General features: G+C 34.2%; 3 protein-coding genes across 3 annotated transcripts; 2 read left to right on the top strand and 1 right to left on the bottom strand.

Annotated features, from left to right (window-relative positions):
- Positions 1-997: 997 nt before the first annotated feature.
- Positions 998-6,829, bottom strand: TRIADDRAFT_52954 (uncharacterized protein; the record flags this gene model as incomplete). Its single annotated transcript, XM_002109144.1, has 16 exons — positions 998-1,085; positions 1,219-1,347; positions 1,493-1,573; positions 1,715-1,796; positions 1,904-1,982; positions 2,130-2,177; positions 2,251-2,378; positions 2,480-2,561; positions 2,781-2,849; positions 3,337-3,442; positions 3,623-3,693; positions 4,297-4,408; positions 4,871-4,947; positions 5,084-5,185; positions 5,508-5,544; positions 6,777-6,829. 16 exons carry the CDS (start codon positions 6,827-6,829, stop codon positions 998-1,000), a joined length of 1,344 nt encoding a protein of 447 aa, XP_002109180.1.
- A 2,071-nt stretch (positions 6,830-8,900) lies between these two features.
- On the top strand, positions 8,901-14,756 carry TRIADDRAFT_52953 (uncharacterized protein; the record flags this gene model as incomplete). Its single annotated transcript, XM_002109721.1, has 14 exons — positions 8,901-8,973; positions 9,236-9,302; positions 9,511-9,552; positions 10,039-10,234; positions 10,602-10,684; positions 10,951-11,143; positions 11,209-11,451; positions 11,534-11,755; positions 11,847-11,878; positions 12,091-12,223; positions 12,306-12,384; positions 12,523-12,575; positions 12,691-12,888; positions 14,466-14,756. The coding sequence occupies 14 exons, from the start codon at positions 8,901-8,903 to the stop codon at positions 14,754-14,756; spliced, it is 1,905 nt and encodes a 634-aa protein (XP_002109757.1).
- Positions 14,757-16,966: 2,210 nt separating this feature from the next.
- On the top strand, positions 16,967-19,430 carry TRIADDRAFT_13389 (uncharacterized protein; the record flags this gene model as incomplete). Its single annotated transcript, XM_002109720.1, has 8 exons — positions 16,967-17,187; positions 17,377-17,477; positions 17,590-17,755; positions 17,982-18,036; positions 18,166-18,421; positions 18,574-18,833; positions 18,962-19,151; positions 19,300-19,430. Coding segments are annotated over 8 exons (1,380 nt in total), but the record flags the coding sequence as incomplete, so codon positions are not given.
- Between the last annotated feature and the right edge of the window lie 2,120 nt (positions 19,431-21,550).

The raw sequence follows: 21,550 nt of genomic DNA, 5'->3' as shown, positions 1-21,550 counted from the left end.
CCTTCATGCGTAGTAGGGTAGTATTTGTAGGAGAATGTCTAATCAACGATTAAGTTTTATTGCTAAGATATCAATTTAATTAGCCTAGTGTCATAATTGAAAGTAGTTATTTATTCCAGCATGGTAATGATATTATCTCTTACTCTGCCACTACGAAATTAAATACCATTCGAGTTACAAAATCTTTACTTTTAATAGAATAAAGATTACGAATTTTATCATACAGTGATCACTTATCGCTACAAGTTACCAATAGCTCTATTACAAAACTGAAGTACAATTGGGTAAAATACAAATACAAGTATAGCGCTATGATGTACGTAAGCCAATCAGCAAAGCAACCTTACGCTAGAACGGAGAAAAATGTGTACCTATCTCGAATTGAAATAATAGAAAACTGAGTAAAATGCTGCTTTCAACAGCTTATCATACAATGTCTGAAGTAAGTCATCCTGCTAGGACAACGTCATATAATGTTTTCGTCACAAAAGATTCTTATGTTCTTGCAATATGGCTAAAGACATGATATCAATAACGTAAAAACAGCTAATCTGGGTCAATGAGATATACATACTGAGTGTCAGTAAATCATGCAGCAGAATATTCTACGTTGTACTGGTTTTAATTATAGGCGATAATTGGCTATATCTGCATGCCATAATCCAATGCTTTTGAATTATGAAGCTATTAGAAGATGATTGCAATAATTCTGTAAAAAATGACTTAATATTGAATAACAGTAATATAGCAAATCAACTCCGCATCACTAGTTTTGCTGCGTAATATTGGATAGCTGCATATAGTAAGTTCAGTTAATATTTCGAGTCTAAATGATAATTATAGTTCGTAATAGTTCTTAAGTAATAATAATAATAATAAATTGCATTATCTTATTCAAATGCACACTACCATCAGCGCATAAAAAATAGGCGAAATTTTGTAAAGAATGCCTCGATAGACACAATTCAATATCAGCATAGTTTACACATACAAAACATTAAACGCAGTCTTCCTGAAAAAACCATTCACAGTGATCGATTAAACTTTGTACGGCAGATGTAATTTCATTGAAATGTACTTGACTCCTAGGAAACAGTAGGTAGTCATATTATGATATAACGGAATACTTACATTTTATAGCAATAATTGATAGATTTTACATAAATATTTTTGCAATAACCTAGTTAGTATACAGCTAGTAATGCATTAATGTCTTACGTTGGACTCTCTAAGCCTTGTAGTGAAGATTGTAGTAAATTTGGTGCCATAACTAAAGCAAGATTGCTACTGCTCATTTTATTGATTTCCGCATTCTCTGCTAAGGTGGCTAGGAATGTTATCAAAAATCTGAATAGAGCCATAAAAATGATTTTATCAAGCGGTCGTGAGACAATTTCATTGATAGTTATAAGAAGAGTATGAATCAAAATATAAACAGCAGGAAATAAAGTCTAAATTTTATGCCGGAACTGATAATTTAAAATATTCTCACTTTAGATTTTCATAATTTTCTTTCGGAAGGCTTCTATTTACCCTCCACAACTCCTGCAAGCGCTCCTGGGGATCAGTGATCCTGGTGGTATTTACGTGATAGTATAATAATTAGATCAAAGACAAGGACTATCGTCATATACGATAATACAAATATGTACTACAGCGAGTTAAATATGGATACATATATAACGCTTTATTATAGCAAGCTACTATACTATACTTGGCAGCATCTATCCATTCGTCATAGAATTCATGAGTCATCAATGGTTCAGGTAACTCTCTCAAATACTGCTTTAGTGTACCTTCGGTAAATTGTATACATAACAATTATACATTAGAAGGTACCTATTATGCTTGCGATAAATGTTAATTTAACTATTTTGCTTGATGATGACATTATTTTATCTACCTGCAATAGAATGAATTCCAGGAATAAAATCCCTTTCGTCAAGGATGCTCTCAATAGAACCAACTCCATCATAAGCAGCCTGTATAATAAAGGTTACATTTATTGACTGTTGAGTTGACGTCTTGATAATATATGCCTTCCATTTAAACAAGACACTAAGCTCCATCATAGGGCAAATTCGTGACACAAATAAAGTAATTAATACAACAAAAGTTCAATCAGATACCCGAAGCAATTTCATTTGAGAAGCACTTCCGGTAATTCGGAATAAACCCTAGTAACATTGGCAAACCATTCACAATTAATTTTGATGAATATCGAGCTTCTTAGAATAACAACTTACGTACTTCAGTTTCCATTGCATTCTCGGTAATATACTTTATACACTCTTCCAATACCACTGCAATTTCACGCTTGAACGTTTGCAAATGTTCTGTTAACGTGACGCCAAATACTTTTTTTCGAGGGGATTGTTCTACAATATCAAAAAAGTAAACCATTATAAAAGTATTCGGTAAAAGCAATAGGCACAATATAGCAGTTAGACTAAGACCACAATCAGAACTATTAAATTACCAATCGATTTTTGTATGGATGGCCTAAATGCTTCGTAAACAGCAATTGCTTCTTTAAGGTACAGCATTTGATGGTCCACAAACTACAAGAATGGATAATAAAAATAATATATGCTATATAAGTAACAGTGAATAATGCCATAATCTCCTAAACGACAAATTACTGAAGACTATTAATAACGATTGTCCCCGTTAGATTTTTAAATCTACATGAATTTTAGTCATGTGCGATAGCAGTCTTAGTAAATAGTGCTGAAATTATTAAATTTAACAGAATTATTAATAAACATATACGTATTTACGTTTAAAACGGATGAGGCTACCATAGTTTCATTGGAGAGAAATTGCAAATGTTCGATAGCTAGGCCATCCTATGAAATAAATTTAAATGATAATTAGTTGACATGATGTCAGCTGGAGTAAATGAGACGCTTTCAGGTATACTTGATTGAGCTTACGAATGCTATCAATAAATGCTATCAATACCACGATAGGTTAGTAATTAACGATCACAAGGAGAATACGAAATCTACAAATAGCTAAGCTGTGATACAGTACAATTAGTCTCAATCACGAATCAATTTAGACTTGCAGAACCTATCATGTATATTATTTATTATTAACTAATACGTATCAACGAAATGATGCATAGTACTAGGGGTTATGGTAAAATCTGAATTTCCGATATTGTGAAACGAATCATGTCGCTTAGCTGAATAAAATCAAGCATAATTTCTTCACTGAATTTTATACCTGTATAGCCACTACTTTACTGATCAGTTACTTAAGTACAGGTAATGAAGTAAAGCTAAAGATGAAATCAAAAAGAATGTAATTTCTTGTACTTATAGGACTTACTTGCGCTTGGTTAAATATTTTTTCATTATTTTCGTATTCATCATTTAACGTCTTTAACTTGACCATATTGACACTACCACTGCTGCGTTCCTTTTCCTTGTTTAGTCTAATGAATAAAACATTGTGAAGAAAAGTACAAAATACATTTTCACTAAATGCGATTAATCTGTAATATCATAATGCATGAATAAACAAATTACGTTCACTAATTATTGTTGTAATAATTCTTTTAATTCACATTTTCAAACTACCAGCAGTTTGCATAGTGTAAGAAAGAAAGAGTTACCTCGATTTAGCTGAGTCCATATCTAGTCTAGCACCGGATAATCGTTTTTTGGCTTTGGCAGCGCCATCATTCTTCATAAGTAGGTGCCAAGATAATAAGTAGGATTTCATGTTAATTTGTTAAAAATAGAATATTAAGAAATTTATTAATAACCATACTAATGCTGCCAATCTATAATCATGAATTTAGAATAGTTTCAATTTTAAACAAGTTTAAGAGAAGAATGTAGATTAATTATTACCCTACGTTGACAGATTGAAATAGATCGTTCGATTTTTACTATTTTAATTGCTATTTCGAAGATTAATCAATAGAATGCTATCATTTCTTACGACCATAATATGTAGTCGGAAAAAGTGTTGTAATCAATAATATGTCGTACACCAAACTGATAGAAATTTAATGTAATTTATGCGAATTAGGTGATTTAATACTATCAATCTTGTTGCATATAATGTGTCCGGTCATTGTCTTATATTGTGCACTTGCTCACATTTCATAGGTAACTAGAAACTTCATGCAGTGAATATGGTATGATTCCATTTTAGAATGGAATAGTAACGCCTATGATATTTACTATATACTATTACTCATTGTGTACAACTGTGACTTATGAAATAAAACTTTTGCATATTTCATTATCCCTAAGTATTATATCAGTGAAGATTTTATACCTCTAATACGTTACTGATAGGAATGACTACATCTTCATCTATATTTGCTTCGGCATTCACTTGTAGTTTTCCTACTTCATTTAAAGCAGTACCTAAATCCATGACAACACTCCTACAATATATCGATCGAAAATGATTATTAGGCTTAAGGAATTGTCTATAATAAATTACCAGGTATGAAATTATGGCCATAGATTATAGATTATTTATGATATCCACACTGTAGTGTAACAGAATTTCTGGTCTATTCAACTGAGACAGCAAACTATTGCTATAATCAAGCATATAAAATAATAATCTTCACTTTAGCCTTTTAATACAGTTTACGAAGCTCTTTAAATGTCATTGTAGAGGTATAGTAAAATTTAGTCTCCAACATTAATTTAATATCCTTGCTTGATATTGAGAAGTATTATTGATGATTCTCTGAAGATATTGATAGCTACTTTTAACTTACACTAACTATTAGATCTACTTATATCTTTAGTATCAGCTATTGATCAGCTACTTTCAAAGCTATAGAGTATATTTCATTAAGGTAATTAAAGCGATTATTAAGACGACAGATTTTTACTTTAGGACGCTATCGCTGGGAAGATTTGCAGTGCAATCCTGTAAACTTTGACCTAAATGACTTGCATGATTCTTTCGCTACAATTTTGTATAGACAGGCAGAAAAAGATTGTGCAAATAAGTATTACATTGATCCTATTATTTATAGTAAAATTATAACAGTACATTCTCTTAAGCCTGATGGAAGATAATTTGTGTAATCAGCATTACTTACTAGTCGTTTCTCTTTATCAACTCCGGTACCGTTAATATAAGGTACGAAGACCTTAACTACAGTCGATAATGACTTTTTAGCTGCTTCCGATTTCTTTTCAATCTATTAACGTCATAATAATTTTTCAAACAAATGACATCTTATATTTATTAAAATGGATAAAGAAAAGGCAATTTGGTTCAATTAGTTAGCAGATAAACAAAACAGTCAGTTGAATCCTGTATTTTATAGAGTCGACTAGATTACTACATAACGTTAGAATAATATTTTGAAACATGTCGCATCTTCGTATGATAATGCTTTACTGTAGTTCATTGAATGATAATTATCAGTAAGTTATAATCTGTCCTTCAAGCGTACAGTGTCTACTATCTACTACTATAATTTTTTATACGGGAACTTCTTAGAAGTGCCTGATACGAACCTGTTGTAGTTTATCTGAGATTTCTGTTTTCTCTGCCCTAATAAGATAAGAAATGATTGTTATTTTAGTCAAAAACTTTGGACAAAGTTTCTCTAGTCATCAGATTAACGTCAGTTTCTCATGCATTGCATCATTAGTGCCTAGTGCTATATGAAAAATAATTAATTGATAACCTCTATTATACGTACAATACTAGCAATATAGATTGATTGGCATTCAGATTAGATAGATAGATAGATAAACTAATGTCCAAGAACGTACTCGTATTTCATTAGACAATATCGTGAGACTATTATAGAGTATAGACATGAGATGATAGCATTATTGTGAAATTTGATATCTATGTTGGATATAAAAGAAATTAGTAGTGCAACAGAACTGTAGCTCTAAGTTAAACAGAAAATTAAGTTAATATTATTAAGAACTATTCAAGGGATCGTTGGCCTTTGTATCGAAGAGCTATGAATGCATGAATCAGGTGCATCTGCATTTCTCGTATAGCCATCAGAAAACCAGTTCCAATCACTGGCCAGTTGTATTGTTAACAGCAAATTAGGCTCTTAAGAGGAAATAATATGCACAATTATAATAATAGTTGTATTATTATGGGGATAATGTATCTAATTGAATTGATATAAACTTCATCTATCGCACCTATAAATATTACGCATATTACTTTACTTACACCATTACAAAGTATCGATATTTACATAAAGTCTAAGCTACACAAATTGTACATGGCATGATGTTTGGATCCATTGATCGATGATCATGTATTGAATTATCGCCTTGACCATCATATTGCTGTTGATGGTCAAAGTATAGATATTTAGATAGTGTCTAAGCTACACCAATTGTACAATGTACATGGCATGATGTTTGGATCGATTGAATTATCCCCTTGACCATCATGTTGCTGTTGATGGTTTAGTGCTTGCAAACAAGGAAACTGATCAAGCGAGAGCATCTCTTTTCTACAACTGTATAGAGATGGTTATGACTATCAATGAATGAATAGAGGAATATTGAACGATTTGATGACTACGGTAACGGAAGGATGCTACCATTTAATCCATTAAGAGAGTGCATAGCAATCGTTGTCAAGATACAGTACAGATGAGAAAAGATACACAAGGTCAAGTTTGTAGTATCATGTTGATCCATCCCTCCTTCTCCTTTTGCATGAAATGATACAGCCGTACCATTAGGCGATAACCACTGATCAATGAATAAAGCTCTATTCAAGATTATCTTACACTATCCATTTACCTTCCAATGCTTTGATTAGCAATTTGTTTAGCTCTCATAAACTGTTTCTTCATGGTGTTTGGCTAAACCGTGGGGGTGGGGAGTGTTTCACTTCCAACAAGCGCACTACCAATACTATATGTAACAATCGGTCAACTCTATTTGTAGACTAAGCTGGTATGAAAAAGTGACTGTGGAGATTGGAGTCAATCCTAGACGGCAATAGCGTTGATTGAAGGTCGTCAAAGGAGAGATATCCCTTTTGCAAAGTAGCAAGTGGATATTATTGATCATTCAATTAATGATGGCAGTTGATCAAGATTCTTCACTTCTTGCAGTATTGCCTTGATCGACGCTGGGACAGGACTGCGTCCTCTATTTGTCAGTATAGGAGAGTAGGGTGGGGCAGTGGGAGACCTTTTTTATCGACCCCTTGTGTACAAGTCGGTGTTGAACACTCAGTACTGGACGGTGCCCTGAAGGCCTGTAGCAGAGTCTATGCCCAAGGTCCGTCGTCCATAAGTCCATGACTGCGATCGCGGCAGAGGTTCGCCTTCTCCAGTAAAGTGATAGCACAGGCTCTACCCAGGGTCCGTAGTCCGTAAGTCCGTGACTGCGCTAGAACCGCTAGAAGAAGAGGTTCGCCTTTGTTCTCCACATTCCAGTACAGTACTGTACAGTACAGTACTGTAGGGTACAGGCTCTATCCAGGGTCCGTAGTCCGTAAGTCCGTGACTACGCTAGAAGAAGAGGTTCGTCTTTGTTCTGCACATTCCAGCACAATACTGTACCATAGGGCACAGGCTCTACCAAGGGTCCGTAGTCCGTAAGTCCATGACTGCAAGAGAAGGAGAGGTTGGCGTTTGTTCTCCACATTCCAGTACTATACGTCCATCAGTCCATGACTGCGATCCAGGCCGAGGTTCGGCCTTCTCCAGCACAGTACAGTACAGTACAGTACTGTACTGTACTTCTCCAGTAAAGTGATAGCACAGGCTCTACCCAGGGTCCGTAGTCCGTTAGTCCGTGACTGCGCTAGAAGGAGAGGTTCGCGACTTCGCCTTTGTTCTCCACATTCCAGTACCGTACAGTAGGGCACAGGCTCTACCACGGGTCCGTAGTCCGTAAGTCCATGACTGCAAGAGAAGGAGAGGTTCGCGTTTCTCCTCCACTATAGTACAGTACTGTACAGTACAAAAGTGTCACGGTGCTCGGAGCGGGTCTCAGGTCCATTCTGGCTCCTCTAGTACAGTACTACTGTACTGTACACTATACTGTACGGCTTCGTACTGTACAGTATAGTACAGTACAGTACAGTACTGTACTGTATACTGTACAGTTTTGTAGAAGTCACTGTCAAATCTGATCATGCAGTTGGTGAACCATCCAAGTTGGGGTAGATACAGTAGAGTATTGATTTATACAGCTCATTTTTATACGTCACTATTACAAATGAGATCAGAGTAAGCAACATCTCTCGTACCTGCTGTGCCTATTTCCAGTTTATTGACAGACTGAAGTAGGCAGCACCATGATACAGTACGTTGAATTGGAAGGGTTTTGATAGAGAAGCACATGGAGGGAACTTTACAAGTACAATATACTGTAGTACCGAACAGTACAGTACTGTAGACCACCCCACTGTACAGTATATTATACTGTACTGTACAGTGTATAACTGTACTGTACTGTACTGTACTGAGGGCGTCCGGAAAGTCTGGACACATTTTATTTGGCTTTGTATGAAAAATGGGTCCACATTTTGGGACACTCTTTTTTCCTCATACTAAAGCTGTTAATCTAATTTGTGCTGATATCGTCATCTCAATGCTAGAGCATGCGCATGTTCGAATATCTGTACAGGAGTCCAGTGTACAGTACTTTACACTGGAGTCTACAGTACTTTACTCTCCTGTACACTGTACTGTACTGTACAGTGTACAGTACTGTGCTGTACTGTACAGTACTGTGCTGTACTGTACTGTACAACTGTACTGTACTGTACCCCACAGTGTAACAGTACAGTCTACAGTATAGTACACTTCTTACTGTGTACTGTACTCCAGCGACTGCGCAGTAAGGACAGTATAGTACAACTCGCTTTCTACCAAACCATTCCGTTTCAACGTGAAAGCGACATCCATCATGACTGTCGGTGGAAAGGAAGAGACCCACCAAGACGATTTGGCCAATGAAGCCATTAAAGTTCCTTTGGAAGGTGCTTAATCTTCTTTAAAAATGGATAGCTTACTTATTAGTCATTCTTTTTACTTCAATAAAAAAAAGTAAAAGAGTAAGAAACAAGCGATAGACAGCAAAATTAGTCGACAGCCTTGTTCACTCATGATAGCGTCAGCGAATGCAAAGGGAAAGGGCATGGCACAGAAATGATTCCATGACTTGCCGATACACTTTGTTGACTGCATGTCCATTTATTATACTGCTAACCAATATATTTTCTTTTTTAATATACTATATAGTTTTGTTAGTCATCAAAAATGCACAAAATCAGCACGGTTTACGCCATGGCGATTACCAACGATACAGGTACATTCATCATACTGCAGCAACCTATGCTAGGCTGTTAAAATGGCCACTTTCAATGGGTTCTTAATAATCACCAACGACCAGGATACAACCAATGGATATTCATAATGGTTATGTCTTACTCTTTATCTAGGCAATACTGCAGTAGAAGAATACGGAGGCTTAGGAAATCGTTACATTTTGTCAATGGTAATCGCCATCATTTTAGGAAGAAGGCAATAACCACGGAAATTGCATCCAAAGACGTTCGGTAAGATGATGCTCTGCTACTGCGTTCATTTATTCAATACAGAATGAAAGCTAATATCCAAGCGTATATCAAATGATCAAATGGAAACGTTGTCAATAGGATATTCGATACATTCTGCTCATAGTTGGGATGATAGGATACCGCATATTATTGATTGGATGCATTGAAATTTCAGTCACAACTAAAATTAAATAGTTTTACTTGTTCATCAATCACGATCGTCGGGTACAAAATTGTTCCTGCCACACGACAGCTTACTACATTTTATAGTAGTCGTTAACCGAAAGTAAAACGACCAATTGACAAATTACCACGTTATGTAGTAACTAGTTGACCAAAATCATCGCATCGAACCGACTGAATTGGATCAAAGATGACTACCATTGCTGCACCGTTGTAGTTATCTATAATATTGTGTGAAAGCCCTACTCATAGTAAAGTAACATTTCTACAATTCACTACAATGAACTGTCATCGTATAATTAGGTACCTTTACTTGCCGCTAATGTGTGCCGAACGCGCCTGGAGTTATGCTATGGAGTTGAAGCAGTTATCCAATACTGAAATACGAAAAAGATTCCATTTGATTCGCCGAATGAAGAAAGCAGTTTATTATGCTAAAATGTTACACGAATTAAGCGATGATGAAGGCTACGATGCTCGCACCAAACTAGAAGCTCAGGTAAACTGATTTCACGTCCATCATCAAAAGAAGTGTCTTGCTGCTCAACGATACTACAGTATTAATTCCTCAGGATAACGGTCTTATAAGAATTTGTCCATGCCTAGTTATGATTCAATTGGACGTATTATTGAATACATATTGAATAATTTTCGATATTACAGTACATGATCACGATTGATAGTGGCCATATTCAATGCCATACATCATTATAATTACTACATTTCAGATTCTTAAATAGGAATATGAAGATGATCTACATTCTTTATTCTTAACATACAGCGACTAATCCGCTATGGGAGCATTTTCATACCCTCGTATAACCTGTTCACTATTCAAAGTCAAGCTTTCTGTTTTAAACTTGTAGGCTTATTACTCATGGATGGCAGCTAACCTAAACTTTGAACTACAATTATGGGACAAGTCATATGAACTCTTCTCTCGTGCAAAGTAAGTGGAAATGATAGTTCTTGCTTTTAATATGAATTTGGTAGGATTTATTAATTACAAGGACATTACGTTATACCCTTTACATGACAATTAGATATGTTAATGAAATTAACGATTAAGAATAACTATTTTGCTGGCCGATAGGAGTAATCATTCTTTGTGTCATCCATGTTGTACAGTAGTTCTTATTTATCGCCGATATCAAGTTTTTCTTGCACAGGAGTAATCTTCTCATTGCTTAATTAATTAATCAACGAAATTGTTAGAAAAATCTATGAAGAATTGGCTGGAATTTTAATAGAAAGTGAAGCTGCAACCTACAGTCAGCGTGCTAACGAAGTTGCACCAAATATTCGCTACTGCCTGTTTAATTTAGATGAATCAAGTGCTGATGTTAAAGAATTAATGCAATTGAAGAATGCTCCTGGCGGCTCAGATCTATTAGCTGCTAAAATTAACGTAAGGCTGCAAGTACTTTGACATAAGCATGAACTTTCTCTGAAATCATTGATTGTTTATTTCAGCGGACTATTACTCAATTAAGAGAAAAACAAGCGGCTACCCTTCACGAAGTGATATGGCTTGGTAAGAAACTTCCCATAGTCTCTGAAGAAATTCGTGTTTTGGTTCTCCGTTATCATGGTCTTTCGGAAGAATTGGCTAGAGCCACAGATTATGACAGTAGAATTGATGTCTATGACGGTATCTTGATGGAGTGCAAAGACGCTTTGCAAATACTTAAAGATTCGCTAAAATCAGACGCATCGGTAGGTTAATAGATTTAGAATAGAATAGTAGTTAAACTACTAAACCAACAGCACATATCTGATATTGAAATCATCGTTTTAGGCATCCGCAAAGAATTTTCATTCTAGAGGGGAATCCCAGGCTCTTGACCTCTTATCATACGTTTCACACCTTAAATATTGCATAACGATTGAGAGAAATATTGTCATGGCTGATTCTCTGGAAGAGCGTATGCAACTACCTGAAAGTACTGGTTCTAGTAAATCGAAAAATAAACCGACTAAACCAGACGATTTAGTTAGGCTGTATGATATTGCATTACAGGTATTGCACTACCATAATGAAAGCGAAAATTTTACCTTTATGAATTCGGAAATGATTAATTGACATTTCTCTTATCTTAATCTTGCATTAGATTGATAAGATATACTCATCTACAGTTGCTAAGTATGCATACTTTAAATATTCTAACTCAGACTTTAGGAGACAAATTGCAACTTGCTGGTGTTGAAGATGATGAAACTTTAGCGTCGAGTATTATGGCAGAAACGCAGGCATTCAAGGCCTTTAGGAATGTGATTACTTTGCATAGTTTATGAGTTATATCAACTGGAACAATAATCTTATAAATTACGTTTATTTATTTTGGATGGATATAGGTGTTACCACGTTGGATTGACCTATGTATTTGCTAATAAGTGGCACGAAGCTATGGCATTATTTGAAAAGACTATAACTCGGTGTAGTGATGCTATTGAAAGATTCAAGGAATGCGAAGAAAGGAAATCCCAAGTAAAAATCTTGTCAATGCAAATACTTGATAATCAGGATCGCTCTAATACCATCTCTAATCATAAGCCATTATCCTCACTAGTTATATTTACAGCGGCTTGAACGATTTATTTCTATGGCGCGTGGACAAAAGTGTGTAGCTCATGCAAAATTGCTATCAGGTACAGTTTTTTGCGTAAGCGTCGGTAGCGCAAGATTAATAACTTAATACGAATGATTATATTTAAGATTTTAACTTAAGTAAGGAATATTAATGATCTCAACATTATGAAATGCTATATTCGCGTATCACCATCCAGGTGACGATTTAGAAGGAAGTACCATTGAGTCGATCGAGCAGTTACGCCAACAGGTATGAATTAGTGTGTTGGTCCTCGATATGAATTGCACTTATTTTTATTTTCCTGATATTTTACAGTACCTTGGTAACTTTGCTAATTAAAACTTTTTGCCTACTATTCACATAGCCTCTTAGCGAAAGATTAGATGTTTATTATTCGGATCCTTCGACATTGACGGACAAGCCAAATTTAGTTGAATTTCCGCCGCAATTCGAACCTATCCCTTGTAAACCTCTTTTCTTTGACATTGCTAATAATTACGTGGAGTTTCCATCTTTGGATCATCGTATGGAACAAAAGAAAAGCGGTGGTATTGGTGGCTTGGTACGGGGTTGGATATGGGGTAAATCATAATCTCAAGATTTTTATCAGTTTTTGCCAAGTCTTAGATTGTTTCAAGTCCATTAATTTTAATACTGTATAATACAACCACTTAATTGATGAATTGCGTCAGTTATTAAAAGTATTAACCTACGTATTGGAAATTTCATATAACAAATTAAATCTGTGTATGGCCACTATTATAAATTGTAGGTAGAATTGAATAATTGCTATTGATAGCGAAAGGTTGTCAATAAAAAGTCAATTATGATTCATTAAGCTATTCTCTAAAATTTGTATCTTATCTTAGTTTTATAGCGTTGTCATAAAGTATTCTACATAATTACATGAATCGAATCAAAGCAATCAATTATTGCTTATATTCAACCAGATTATATACTTATATACAGTACAACATGAACAATTGAACATGGACATCATAAGACAATATAACAATGATATCTTATCCTTGCTTACTGTAGTATGATAACATCAAAGTTAACTTGAAAAATATTTTATATGAATGAAGTTTATAGATTACAAAATGTTCGCTTGTTATTTTATTTCTCGCAAGCTATGCTTTAAATAGACAGCAGGAAGTTTAAACTAATATTTATGCCAGACTGTGGAGTTCGTTGAATTATTATAATGTATTAATTAACATGAGTGATATCAAGGTTTAGTTTTATCTTGGACAGCATTTCACCTGCTATATAATTCATTTATACAAAACATTCACCTGCAACCTCTGTTATATTAGCATCATCGATTTCCTATACAAGTAGCCGCGATTTGAGCGTTAACTCGCCATATAGTAATATCATTGGATAATAACTCTTAATACCAAGAGAATACAGATATTTCATGACGTGTAATCCAGCTAGTGTCGTATTGATATTCGCTTATCACTACTATTTACTTTCAAGATATGACGTTGACTAATATCCTGTAGGATAGTACTTCCGCTTGATTTTTCGTCTCATACATTAGCTACAAAGCCAGACTCTAGCGTACCGCTATAATTTTACCTAAATTAAATAATTTCTATAGGTAAAGCTGTGTAACTCTTCGATATCGATGATAACTTGAGGCTGAACTTTAATAATGATCATGTCTAGCATTGATTTGATCTTAAAATCGAAAAGACGACGGCCGTTCAGAATCAGAATCTTAAAATCATAGCTGGAATCTGCAATATCGAGTCAATACAGGAATCTGAACTTGGGTTTAAATGCATCCTTTCCGTCTTGAATAAAGCGAGCGACAAACGATAGTGAACAATAGCTATCGAATTCTCGGTACTAGAATGATTATCTTTTCTTTTTTTTTACTATAAATTTTGTTGATACCTTTATTCCAGAACATAAATATGTTGGATATTTTTTATTCAAACGGAATCAATACTGTTGTAAGGAATATCATAAATGAACTTTAACATGCAATACTTTCACCAATTTGAGTTTCAGTCAAAAATGGTGATAATATTATTTACGCACTGAAAAAATAGAATCTGGAGAATTATTTTATTGAATTTTCAATCTATCCAAACCCTTCAATAACTGATGGTGTCTTTATTATAGTTGTATTGCTCCAATTTTGCTTCAATTGATGCAACTGTTATCCCTGTAACTGTAAAGAAAATGATCTCGATTTTGAATATAGATGTGATGCTGGTGCATAGTATTCGGCAGCGACATTTAAATGAATCGCATAAAGCACTGCAAGAAAAGAATGAAAGCATGCACGGTGATACTCATGAATTGGAACGACCATTCTTAGTTTTCGTAATACAAAATCGTACAGATAATGAAGGAACCTGTCAGCTTCCAGAAGCTCAAGTTGATAGATTTACACTAAAAAAATCTCCTTGATTAATTTTCCATCAGAACAAGAAGCTTCGGCTACTATTGATAAAAATCCCTCAAACTATATTGTAATCCCGAAATTAAAACAATACTTTCGCGCCGTACTTTTTCTTTGCCGAATATGCGTGTTCTCATATCTAGTACCAGTACTGTACCAAAAATTGTTGTTAAATACTCAAAAGAAGGAAAAGACTCGTTAGAATACTATATAAGCTAGTCGTTAGAATATTGACGACCATTAGCGTTGCTTCTATGCCTGTTAGACAATAATCAGCACTTTTTTTTAGCAAATTATAGTTAGCTTTTATCAATCGCTCCTCGCTTAGCATTTAACCCCGTACATTTTCTCAGTGTGCCATCGATTGTGTCCGCTACCACTTCTAGACAGTAGCAGGAAGTAAAGTTTAAGCAGGAAACTGTGCTTCGATAATAGTGTAATGATAGTATACTGTATTAATTTAAAAGGGCTAAAATTAATAATGCGATGGAAATACGCGTAATGCACCAATATTTAGGAGTTCACGATATTTACAATACTCTATCTCTCGTAACTGAATACGCCCTCCAAAACATTCTTATATGAAAGCTGCATGGTACTGTATAAACTAATGATTTATTTTATCTAGTCCATAAAATATAGCATTTCACTTCCTGAAATTGCATATGATCAGATTTATACAGTACAACATAGTATGAGCTATAAAATAATCCGTCAACGCAAACGGTCACCAGTTATGAATAACTTATAATCCCAACCCCCACCCGATAAAAGAGGGCTGAAGTATATTTGGTTATACTAAATAGATATCCGTAACATCCATAATCTTTCACTAAGTGACTATAATTATAAAGCCTTAAAGGAAATAATCCGTAGTTGCTAACTCTCCTTAGGTTTTATTACAGAAATATCTACTATACTAAATCAAATACTGTGTTTCATGGAATAATTAGATGAATTATAATCATCTACGACTGCATGGGCAATCTCTTGTTGTGAAAGTAGTTCATCAAAAGTATCATTATATAGGACTATGCAATGATAATTGTCAGATTTATAAAGTACAATAAGCATCCAGATAATGAAGCAATTGTCATACTCATGACAGTTATTAATAGTCCTTAATGGAGTCCATTCCTAATTAGTAAAGGCATCTACCACAGTAATCGCTTATCCATGGCGCATAATTCTTTCCATGTTGGTTATGCCAGAACCAGAGTAAATAAAGATTTGGTCATGCTGTCCACATTTATCTAGTAAGATTTGACGAACTTTTCATCATTTTGATTGGCATCATGTAAAATCAGATACTTTATACTACAGTAAATTGCATCTTTCTCGAAGATCTAATGGCGCAATTTGGTGGCGTAACTACACGACAAGACTACTTCAAAAAAAGGTCAATGGAACTGGTTACTCCTGGACAAAAATTTGGGAAAGAAAGTATTGTACTGAGTACCGTATGAGAGCAATTTGCATTTTATCCACTTTGTGAGATGGTAATTACAGTGCTCATTTACCAATATATATAACTTTTATACCGTGGTGTAGTTCTTTCTGCTTGCTGTCTGGTCATGTGCTACTAATACGCTATAGTTGGAATCCATTCACTAATTCTCAGAGAAAGTATGGGGTTCCCTAGAGACCGGCCATTGGAATATATTATCAATTATGCAAATCGCTTAAGAATAAACCCTTATAAATGTCCCTCCGGAATATTATTTTACGACTCGATAACATGCTCTTTGGTCGAGATGGGATTTTCGCCTTATAAAACAGTGCCATACAAAACTTGAACACAAGTCTACTGACGCGAGTCGACTACAGAACTTTACTTGTAACTCTACTGTAATCCTAATGATGTTACTTTTCAATTAATCAGATATGAGAATATGAGATTTAACCAGCTATAAATTATAAATTAAAAGCTTAATGAAGCCAAACACTATCATCTCTTAATTAGACTAAAGGTTGGTTGTGGAAAGAAGGAATAAATCTCTAACTGAAAGCTTCATTTTAAATCCTTAGTTGATTTCAATTTTAGGAAAATTCGCATCAGCATTTACTACGAACCAGCTATCGGAATACATCAATATTTCCAAGAAAGCTTGTGACTTATTTTAAAAATATCATGAAATTACACTAAATCTTTAAGCCGTATCCTAGTATAAGTAGAATCATGGGTATCAAGCGAAAAGTGTTGGAGCTTCGTGAAATTGGGTGCTATCCAGTTTATGTACTCATTTTACTGCTACTAACATATCTATTGAATCAACTGGATCGCTATGCTATTGGTGTTACATCCATTTATATTGCTCAAGAAATGCAATGGGGCAATAAAGGCTGCCTGCTTAACACGTCTTATAGTAAAGCCCAATTTAGAAATATATCGTGTGGAATCCATGACAAAACTCTAACTTCTCATCAAATTGAATCGATGTAAGTGATTGATGGTATTCACTTTTCTTGCTTTATTCTTAGCTTCATGTTTATCCCACCGTTATACCAATTCATTTTATCATAGCATGGACTGTATTAGCGGATATTAATTGCTGATGGATGTAGCAAAAGTTTATAAAAGACTTTATATAGTAATTAGTCTACTGTATCCCTTGTCTGTTAATTTAGATGTGACAGCAAAGTTAATGATTTCGGTGAGCATGTCTGTAAGTACGATTACAACGGACAGGGAGAATTATTTCAAATATTGGCTGGGCCAGCATTTATAGGTAATGGCCTTATTTTCGCTACCTGTATGACATTAATCTTGTATAGTTGGTAAAATGACCTGCTATTACAAGTCATATTTTTCTTCTATTCCGCTTTTTGTCCTATTCGTAGTGGTATATACATTTTCTGGAATTCCTCTAGCGGCAATTGGCGACCTGACTAATCGTCGTAATCTTCTTGTCGGCTGTTTGTTTTTCTGGAGTGCTATGACATTCATCACTGGATTTACTGAAAAGTACTGGCAGCTTTTAGTACTTCGCTTTGCAATTGGCATTGGGTACTTAATTTCAGTATTATTGATAGTTATTAAGAGTAAAAGAAATTATTAAAATTAGAAGTTTTTAGTGGATTCAATTCTATATTAATATAAGTATGTTTAACTATTGATACAAGATACCTTAGATGAAATAATTAGTAGATTCAATTCTATATTATATCAATATGTTAGACTGTTGATAAATGATACCATTGATAATAATATAGCTGCTAATATGATATTATAGAGAAGCAGGATGTACACCGTTCGCAGCAAGTATTATCGCCGATTACTTTCCTTCGGTAAGTTCAGTAAATACGATAATTCCATGTTAATCATAATGTAAACTTGCATATGATACTAGTACAGGTTCTTAATTAACTTTGGATATAGTGTATCATTAACTTATCCAGTTTAACATTTTTAATTAGAATCTTCGGGCTGCTGCCATTTCTATATATAACTGGGGAATCTATACAGGCTATAGTTTATCCTTTGCGTTAGGTGATTACGTTGTTAGAGCAAATATCTTGAATCTGGGATGGCGATGGGTGTATTGGATTGCCGCAATTCCTGGTTTCATTATCGCCATTCTTATACTTGCTACAGTCAAAGAACCTCAAAAAGCGCATAAAGATAAATCCTCAAATATGTCAGAAAAGCTTTCATGGACACGCTTTAAATCTGGTATGTTTGTAATAAAAGCATAGGCCTTACATTTAAGAGTACACTATACAGGTACTATCGGCCATAAACCATAATAAGTGCAATATCATATTCTCTTACTTATCACGATGATTTATTTACATGATTTTTAATTTTACTCTTGCTTTCAAAAGCTATTGCTCCATTCAAAAATTATACTTTATTATGCCTCGTCATTGCTGGATCTATTAGAAATGCTGGAGGTTATGTGTGGGCTTACAATGTAAAGTCTTATTTCAACCAATATTATCCGCAAGTAATGGTCGCGAATTATCTTGTATGGATTCCATTAATTGCTGGTTCTCTAGGATCTCTGCTAGGTGGAATTATTTCGGATCGTTTAGTTACATCTTACGGCTTGAAAGCTCGAATATGGGTGTTAATAGCTAGCCAGGTAATTGACTTTGATTAAATATAATTTTACGGTATCAACTATATTATTAAAATTATTTATTCGATTACTTTTAAACGGTATGAGTTATACAATATTTCACGCAATAAGGTATCATAATAATATTATAGTTGTGTTCTGCGCCTTTTGCTCTCATGGCCTTGCTATTGCCACCACCAGCAGCATTTATTATTTTGATTCCCAATTATTTAATTGGAGAAATGTGGATTGGTGTTACTCTGACTGTTATAGTGGAGATCGTACCTGGCAATATTCGTACTTCAGCAATAGCAATCTATCTCTTTATCATTACTAATATCGGTAAGAAAAATCGAATGGAGGTATATTCGTACTTGAATAATAAATGATCTTTCAAAGATTTTTGGTTCTGTTGCATGTACTCCCAATAATATTCTTAGTACAGAAATTTATAACAACACCTGTATTCAATTTATATATCGAAATGCAGCTGGTTTAATGCCATTATTGGTGCCTCCTCTTGCGGCCGCTTCAAATTTACGGATCGCTTTAATAGTGCTATTTCCATCGTTGTATGTTGTAAGCTCTGGACTGTTTCTGGTAACATACTTGGTGCATAAATTTACAAGTAAAGAAAACGAAAAAGATTCAGTCTCAGCAGGCACTATAGACGACACGAAGCGACTGCTTACTGATAGTAAGTTTGTGATTAATACTTTGTTTACCATACTCAACTACGGGCTGTTACAGTCTTGACATTTAAAAATACTGCTAGATAGAGCAATAATCGAAAACTTTACTCTATGTCAACGCTATTCTCTTATCAAATCTTTTATTTCTTTAGAAAGTGACGAAAGTGAATAGTGATCAAGATGGCAGATAAACTAAATCCTTTGATGCGATGACTTCAACTCTAAATTTTCGTCCTATGTCGAGATGCTTGTTATGTGGATCTTGTCCGCGAATAAACTATGGTAAAACAGTTCAACTAAGAACCCTAAGGTCCAATTCATGAATTATTGGCCTTTTTTCTGCCTGTGAAATATTCTTGCTTTAAAAGTTAGATTACTAATCGTAGTTTAAATGCATCTACTAGAATGGAATCAGTACCCGTAAATTGGTATTTTTATACAAAGTGCTTCTAAAAATACTCCCGTTTTTTCGATCTTTAGGAATAAAATAGCAATTAGAATATAACAAAAATGTTCAATTAAGGGATATTTATCTTGTTTATGTTGATTATTGGTTAGAAGTCTGTCTAAATAGAATTGGCTATATCTGACTTTATTGTACTGCAGATGGTAATTGATTTTACCATTCTGATTCCATTTTTTGACTGATAAATGTTGGATTTCAATTCCTTTAATCGCAATCATAGCTTCTTTTATGGGCTGCTTAATAAATTCAATTCATTACGGTGCGCTATATACTCATGAGGTAGTAACTTATACTTTCGTATCGTGTAAACTGAAGAGAGTGAATAGAGAAGTAGCACTAAAAAATGGTTCAAAGCACTCTTACAGCTTTATTTGCAATGCCTTTCCCTAAGATACATTCATATATATTCATTGCTTTTATAGCATAAATTATAATTGATACTTCTAGTTAACCTAGTATTATTGACATTAAAATTACCTCAACATGAATTATTTCTAGCACTGACTTGATGATTTGACTTGCAATTTTACTCCAATAATTTCTAAAGAATTATCTTGCTTAGAAAGTGAGACGTTTGTCAGTGAGCGTTAATAAATTATTTTCGAATAAATCATTTTTAATCGCCGATACAAATAACTTAAACGGATCAGATCTGATCCATATTTTCTTAGCAAATAATGAGCTAGCTATCTTATACTAGTTTATTGTAATTACTGACTATATATTAAATGACCATTGTAAGCTATACTGTGCACTATATAGTGTCCATTACAACAGTCAAGAGATCGGATCTCTAATAGTAGATTTTACTCATTCTACTAGTTTATCGTGAAAAAATAGTTTATACTATAGAAAATGTTAAATTGCGGCAGTTTACTACAGTAGTGTGAGGACTAGCAATTCTTTTAGTCGGAATTATGGACTTAAAGCATACGGTAGGGCCTAGGGTAGTTAGCAATTCATAGCATATTAAGACCCATTAGTATACCTATTAAGTATTAGCAAAATAATGAACTAGCTATCATCTTATACTAGTTTATTATAATTATTGACTACATATTAGATGACCTTTGTAAGCAATACTATACACTATATAGTGTCCATTACAACAGTCAAGAGATCCGATCTCTAATAGTAGATTTTACTCTTTCTACTAGTTTATCGTGAAGAAATAGTTTATACTGGAGAAAGTGTTAAATTGCGGCAGTTTACTACAGTAGTGTAAGGACTAGCAATTGTTTTAGTCGGTATTATGGACTTATAGTATACAGTAGGGCCTAGAGTAGTTAGTAATTCATAGCATAGTAAGACCCATTCGTATTTCTATTAAGTATACAGTATATGTTATGGGCTTGGTACCTGGCACTAACATATCCAGAAAGTGGCTACTTGAAACATAGAACCTTTAGCAGAGGTAAGAAAAAGAATGCAAACACTTTACTGCGTAGAATAAAGGCCTATCGACTGTATACGTATGCTATAAGTAGTCATGATCGAGTAATGGTAGTAAAAATACGACTTATATAAGCGTAAGATTTTCGTCAAAGTTGATCATTATATAAATTTCTAGTATATCGAGGTCT

This window comes from Trichoplax adhaerens, genomic scaffold, assembly GCF_000150275.1.
Source record: "Trichoplax adhaerens TRIADscaffold_2 genomic scaffold, whole genome shotgun sequence".
Taxonomy (NCBI): Eukaryota; Metazoa; Placozoa; class Uniplacotomia; order Trichoplacea; family Trichoplacidae; genus Trichoplax; species Trichoplax adhaerens.
Note: the sequence above shows the minus strand (reverse complement) of the source record. Positions and strands in the feature narration are given on the sequence as shown.